General features: G+C 44.2%; 1 protein-coding gene across 1 annotated transcript; it reads right to left on the bottom strand.

The window, feature by feature from the left end:
- Positions 1-320: 320 nt before the first annotated feature.
- Positions 321-2,702, bottom strand: LOC138354603 (uncharacterized). Its single transcript, XM_069308979.1, has 2 exons — positions 1,260-2,702; positions 321-1,175 (listed from the first exon to the last, which is right to left on the bottom strand). Exons 1-2 carry the CDS (start codon positions 2,700-2,702, stop codon positions 321-323), a joined length of 2,298 nt encoding a protein of 765 aa, XP_069165080.1.
- Between the last annotated feature and the right edge of the window lie 4,600 nt (positions 2,703-7,302).

Raw genomic sequence — 7,302 nt, 5'->3', positions numbered from 1 at the left:
TATATATATATATATATATATATATATATATATATATATATATATATAGATAGATAGATAGATAGATAGATAGATAGATAGATAGATATACAAGCTTAGGGCGTGACAAAGAAAAACATTAAAAATACGTACTTTTTTTTTGTTTGTTTATTGAAACAAAAACATAATATATACATATTTACAAGCTTAAATCTATAGGCATAATAATAATAATAACATCCCTTATAACATTATAAAATAATAACAACAATAAAAACAATAACACGCACTAATGTGAGAATGCAAACAGTTTTTTTTAAATGCAGAGGAGCGAGCATATTTCACAGCAAGTTTGGGAATAGGTTTTGGGCCAATGAATCTCTCTTGGCCCACATATTGAAAATTGGGTAATGACGCCGTCCTGCAGGGCGTATATTTTGTTCCACATTTTCCTGCGCGTCCACATCCATCTCTAAGTCACTAATGACTGCCTCCTCATCCTCTGGATCGTGTGGAATATCGGGGTGACCATAAGCGAGTGAAACAGTGGGGCTTATTACGTATCGCTTATCATCAAACGCGGATAAGCCTCTCTTGACAGTAACGCATGTGCACATTTGCCCGCCAACATTTCTAATAGTCCTAGTCACAAACCTCCGACTTGTGTTTGTTTCAAGGGCGTCTATGAAAGATGAGTGTTCTAGCCCAGCTTGCTGACGTCGTGTGATCCCCTTGCATCTGCAAATGTGCTGTTTATCCAGCGTCACTAGCGAGTACATTTTGGGCTTAAGGGCAACGAGCTGGGTTATAATTTTAGACCCTACTTCGGACTTTAAAAGACCCAGTTTGCCTTTTCGCGCGATTGAATATAGAGAATGATCTTCGGGGAAATTGCTAAAATCAATGTGGCGTATGAGCGGGGCCTTATTAAGCTCTTCAAAAGCATCTCTGCAAGTAAGCTGAATAATGTACGAGTCAGTGTCGGTGTAGAGCAGTTTTGCCTTGTCACCATATTTTGCTTTGACCGTGTCGTACCAAAAGGAATATAGCCGCCTTTTAGCTATTTGAAGAATTTGAAAGCCTAGATATGTGGGCGTATCAATAGTGAGCGAATCTTTGCGGGTCGTGCAAAGGACACGGTCCTCACTCAGCAAAGTCGCTCGTTTGAAAAACGGGCTGCGAGCGTGTTTGAGGAACTGTTTGCGAGTTGTGGTTAAATAGTATTTATTGGCATAACGCTAAAAATTCGTTAAAGATTTGCCATATATAGCGTTATTTACAAGTTTAAATGCCTTAGACTTAATTGCACAGGTCGAGTTTGTGCGCTCGCGAATATTACTATCTACGAAGGACTTGAGGTGTGCCCTCTGCTCAAATTCAAAGATAGTGTGCACGCGCGAAACTTCCACCCCTAGTCGCATTAAAAGCTGAAGGAAATCTAGACTAATTAAATAGTCGCGTTGTGCTTCGTGGGTGGCAATGAGTTTTCGATTATTGCGCGGCAGCTTGCGATTTTCCGCAACTAGGATCGACTTACTGTATTCTGACAGTTGTTCCGTCACGATGTCGGCGTGTGCTAAAATTAATGGCAGGTCGTCAGTGTATCTAGCTACGTCGGGGGAAACTTGTTTAGTGTCGCACAAAATCCAATAACCGCGCTCTTGATTGCAGTCAATATTTCTCAAACCCTGCAATAGCATTTCATCGCGTTCGGCGTCAGTTAGGCAACGGAAACCGCCTGTGGGGAGCTTTTCACTCATGCACGTAGCATAGAGTGAATTGAAGTCTAGATAGAGGATGTGGGTTCCATCCTCGCCAGACCCCGCCCCGGTGTAATGGTTCTCGGCGGTAGACAATTGCTTTACAACTGAGGTGAAGCCTCCTCTTAAATTCCTGCGAATGAGGTCATACATTCTAGGGTCTGATATTGGATCTAGCACCACCTTACTTTTGAACAGGAAGGCGTCCCACGCGAAACTAGATAAAGAGAGGTAATATGCAATATCTAATCTATAAAGATCTAACATAGTGCGTCGCCACACCGTGAAAATGTCTGCTAAAATGCCAGTATCAACTTTTAAATACAAGACGAGATATTCGCCAATATTGCGGCACTTGGCTAATTTAAATACCTCCAACGCTTGTTTGTATTCTTTTTCAGGGAGCTCTTCCTGCGTCAAGGTATTGAAAAATGCATCTCTGGGGGGGAGCCGCGGTTCATTTAATACATCCCAATTTGACACGTAATCATAACAAAAGGACTGTTTGCCAGTTAACAAAAAATTATGGGCCTCAGCAGGGACCTTATCTAACATGGCGAGAGTGAACGTCGTAGGTTTGCCACTGTCGATGTGTTCCTTGGCTAATTTGGCCAACGACCCATTGAGCAAGGCTAAGCTGTCCATAAATCTAAGAAAGTCAATGTCAACTTTCATAAATTTACACCCGTCTTTGGACATAATGTCTACGTTGCGTTTGGGCACGTTTCCTAACTCGTTTAACAAAACCCCTAAATCATACGCCGCATTATGTGAAAATGCGTGCAAGTATTTGTAGCCATCTTTGCACTGGAGATTGCAGCGAGAGCATAGGGCGGCTAAGTAATTATGTTCGCTCAGTGAATGGTCGTGGTGTCTATTTTTGACGATTTTGGGCCCGAAAGGTTCGTCGCATATCTCGCACATGGTCTGACTCTTGTAACTTTCCATTTGCTCATTGGACATGTGCAGATGGTAATATGGCTGTTCTCGCGTTATTCTGGCCCACGAGGAGGATAGTTTATTAACAAAAATGGGTTGCAGAATTAGGCCCGAGGTAGAAATCTTTTTCTACGATATTAAAGCGACGGTCTATGATTATGTACGCATATGCAATGGCCCTGTGACGTGCTTCGATTATGCCCTGTGGCCTATCCTTTTGCAAGGCGCACTCGAAATCGTAGTAACACGTGTGGCTTGGCCCGTACGCTCGCCCGAAATGTTTAAACTCTATTTTCTTTTCAGGGGGAGGAAAATGCAACGTTTGTTTGACCTCGCAAGTTGATTCATGCTCGAGCATTTGATGGGGTGGGAGGGCGATGAGGCAGCTGTGACAAAAGTCATAATCAGCTGGGATGTTTTCCGAATGAGACCTCATATTACGCACATATTTGGTAAAGTTCTTGATGAGGACCAAATGTTGGCCTTCCAGCATAAGTAAAGATATGACATCCTTAAAATTCCCACGGCCTTTTCTAGCCAAACTAATGTAATGACGACCATTATCTCCTTTTACCAGAACATAAATAAATATAGAAGACCTGTTTAAATCTTCGACTTTGGCGATGTCGTCAAAAGATACCGGGGTGCCTATATTATTACTCCATCTTACTTGTCGGCGACACCATCGCCCAGATTTGGCCCGAGTTTTGATGTCGTTATAAAGGAGCCCGCGGGCTAAACATTTGTGCACGGCGATGCACTGCATAAGGTAAATATTGGTTTCCCCTCGGGGGTTGAATACGTGACCTTTGCCCCGTAACTTGGCCGGGTAATCTACGAATGAACCCAGTCGAATTGGGTGTTCGATAAGGGCCACATTTATGTAAAACCCCAAAATCGACTCTATCCCGACACTCGACCCTTCCTGTTCCCCTAGCAACTCCTCTAGTTTATTGTCGATCTCTTCGACCCACAAATTAACAAGCTGTTCTACTTCCTCTTGAGTTATGGCACGCATTTCCCCGCGCATGTGCATTACTGGATCAAAATCATCGTCGGGCTCTACGTTGAGCCTCCGCACCCCAAACGTGAAATCAGGGAAGATGCGTATATGTGGATGTTCTAAAGTAAACAATCCACTGACGAAATTAATGAAAAATGCGCGATATGTTCGTAAATAAGCTCCTGGATCACCCCGCACGTGCTCTGGCACGCTAAATGAATATCGTGTGTAAGCCCCATTGAAATTGCGAATGATGTTCACAATTTCAATATCCCGAGGAGGGGGAGGGGACGGGGAAGGTGGTGGTGGTGGTGGTGAGTCGACCGACTCTGGTGATGAGTCTGCTGGGTTTGATGATGATGAGTCACTGTCAGCGTCTGCAAAAAAAAAAGAGGTATTAATAACTGTGTGTGAGTGTGTTGATTGTTGATTGAGATGTCTTAAAAAAAATTAGCATTAATATTGGCATGCCCTCGTCTGTTTTTTTTTTTTTTTTTTTTTTTTTTTTTTTGAGCGAGTGGTGCGATCGAGATCACATAACAACACCAAAAACAAAACAAAAAAATGTGAAATACTCACGTTCCCTATGCTGCCCCCCACGCCGAAGCGATGATGTTGACTGGTCGCTGCTATAACTTTCGAACAAATCGGGGGATCTGACGCGCATATGGACCGAGGAGCTGGGCGAGGCGTGTGCGTGTTGTTGTTGTTGTTGTTGTTGTTGTTCCTCGCATTGTTGTTGTTGTTGTTGAATTAGAGTGCGATATGGCAGCCCTGGAAGGAATAGCCTTTTAAGAGGTGTCTATATGATTCTCTCTCTCTCTCTCTCTCTCTCTCTCTCTCTCTCTCTCTCTCTCTCTCTCTCTCTCTCTCTCTCTCTCTCTCTCTCTCTCTCTCTCTCTAGCACTCGCAATAATAATAATAATAATAATAATAATAATAATTAAAAAAAAATAACTTACGTTTGTAGCGGCGGGTTCTTGGTGGTGGCGGTTCGGGGTCGGAATCGTCATCGTCCGCCAAGTATGGGGGTGTTTTAGGTGAGAAATCCTGTTCAAAATCTGGCGTGGGGCTGAACATGTCGGGAGACCTGACTCGTGTGTTGATTGGTGAGCTGGGTGATGTTGGCTGGGCATCCTGCTGCTGCTGCTGTTGCCGCTGTCGTTGTATTAGCAGTCGATATGGTTGCCCTGGTGGGAGACAAAAAAATGTTTTCTTTTCTTTTTAAGAGGCGCGAATATTTATTTATTTATTTATTTATTTATTTATGCATATACAAGAATGTACATAAGGAATGTGAGGATACAAATATGGTAATTACAGTCTTGTAAAGCCACTAGCACGCGCAGCGTTTCGGGCAGGGAAATATATATATATATATATATATATATATATATATGCGAACAAGCCTGAATGGTCCCCAGGACTATATGCGAATGAAAACTCACACCCCAGAAGTGACTCGAACCCATACTCCCAGAAGCAACGCAACTGGTAACTACAGGGCGCCTTAATCCGCTTGACCATCACGGCCGTCAAAAGGAAGTGATAGCCGAGGCTATTTGAGCCACTTCCCCGACGGCAACTTGGATGGTAATCTTGGGCATAGCATTTCACCAAATCACCTCATTCTTTGGGGCACACGTGAGGAACACAAATGCGAACAAGCCTGAATGGTCCCCAGGACTATATGCGAATGAAAACTCACACCCCAGAAGTGACTCGAACCCATACTCCCAGAAGCAACGCAACTGGTAACTACAGGGCGCCTTAATCCGCTTGACCATCACGGCCGTCAAAAGGAAGTGATAGCCGAGGCTATTTGAGCCACTTCCCCGACGGCAACTTGGATGGTAATCTTGGGCATAGCATTTCACCAAATCACCTCATTCTTTGGGGCACACGTGAGGAACACAAATGCGAACAAGCCTGAATGGTCCCCAGGACTATATGCGAATGAAAACTCACACCCCAGAAGTGACTCGAACCCATACTCCCAGAAGCAACGCAACTGGTAACTACAGGGCGCCTTAATCCGCTTGACCATCACGGCCGTCAAAAGGAAGTGATAGCCGAGGCTATTTGAGCCACTTCCCCGACGGCAACTCGGATGGTAATCTTGGGCATAGCATTTCACCAAATCACCTCATTCTTTGGGGCACACGTGAGGAACACAAATGCGAACAAGCCTGAATGGTCCCCAGGACTATATGCGAATGAAAACTCACACCCCAGAAGTGACTCGAACCCATACTCCCAGAAGCAACGCAACTGGTAACTACAGGGCGCCTTAATCCGCTTGACCATCACGGCCGTCAAAAGGAAGTGATAGCCGAGGCTATTTGAGCCACTTCCCCGACGGCAACTCGGATGGTAATCTTGGGCATAGCATTTCACCAAATCACCTCATTCTTTGGGGCACACGTGAGGAACACAAATGCGAACAAGCCTGAATGGTCCCCAGGACTATATGCGAATGAAAACTCACACCCCAGAAGTGACTCGAACCCATACTCCCAGAAGCAACGCAACTGGTAACTACAGGGCGCCTTAATCCGCTTGACCATCACGGCCGTCAAAAGGAAGTGATAGCCGAGGGGAAGCCATGGGGAAGCCATAGCCATGGGGAAGTGGCTCAAATAGCCTCGGCTATCACTTCCTTTTGACGGCCGTGATGGTCAAGCGGATTAAGGCGCCCTGTAGTTACCAGTTGCGTTGCTTCTGGGAGTATGGGTTCGAGTCACTTATGGGGTGTGAGTTTTCATTCGCATATAGTCCTGGGGACCATTCAGGCTTGTTCGCATTTGTGTTCCTCACGTGTGCCCCAAAGAATGAGGTGATTTGGTGAAATGCTATGCCCAAGATTACCATCCGAGTTGCCGTCGGGGAAGTGGCTCAAATAGCCTCGGCTATCACTTCCTTTTGACGGCCGTGATGGTCAAGCGGATTAAGGCGCCCTGTAGTTACCAGTTGCGTTGCTTCTGGGAGTATGGGTTCGAGTCACTTCTGGGGTGTGAGTTTTCATTCGCATATATATATATATATATATTGTCTCTCTCTCTCTCTATCTCTTTTTCAATAACGGCGTTGATAATGTGAATAAATAAATAAATAAATAATAGTAATAACTCACGTTTATAGCGGCGGGTTCTTGACGGTCGAGGGTCGAAATCGGGGGGCATGCCTGAGCAATGTGGAGTATGTGGCGAGGGCGATGATTCTGGGTCATCACAATCGCTGAATAAGTCGGGAGACCAAACTCGCGGGTTTGGCGATGGGTCCGAATCACTGCTCCAGAGTTCGTTGGTGGGTAATGCACAGCCTGGGCTTGTGGCATGGTGAATGGCTATGTGTGAAAAAAAATAATAAATAAGTAAAATAATAAATAAATATATATATATATATATATATATATATATATATATATATATATATATATATATATATATATATATATATATATATATATATATATATAATATTGTGGCAAATTACCAATGTTGTGGCTTACCAATGTTGTGGCAAATTTGTCCGCATTGGACGCATTTGATTAGGTTGCGAACCATCTGGCCGTGTGCTGGTGGCGAGGCAGTGTGAGACTGTGGATACCTGGGGTTCTGA

This window comes from Procambarus clarkii, chromosome 63 (genome assembly GCF_040958095.1).
Source record: "Procambarus clarkii isolate CNS0578487 chromosome 63, FALCON_Pclarkii_2.0, whole genome shotgun sequence".
NCBI classification, from domain to species: domain Eukaryota; kingdom Metazoa; phylum Arthropoda; class Malacostraca; order Decapoda; family Cambaridae; genus Procambarus; species Procambarus clarkii.
Note: the sequence above shows the minus strand (reverse complement) of the source record. Positions and strands in the feature narration are given on the sequence as shown.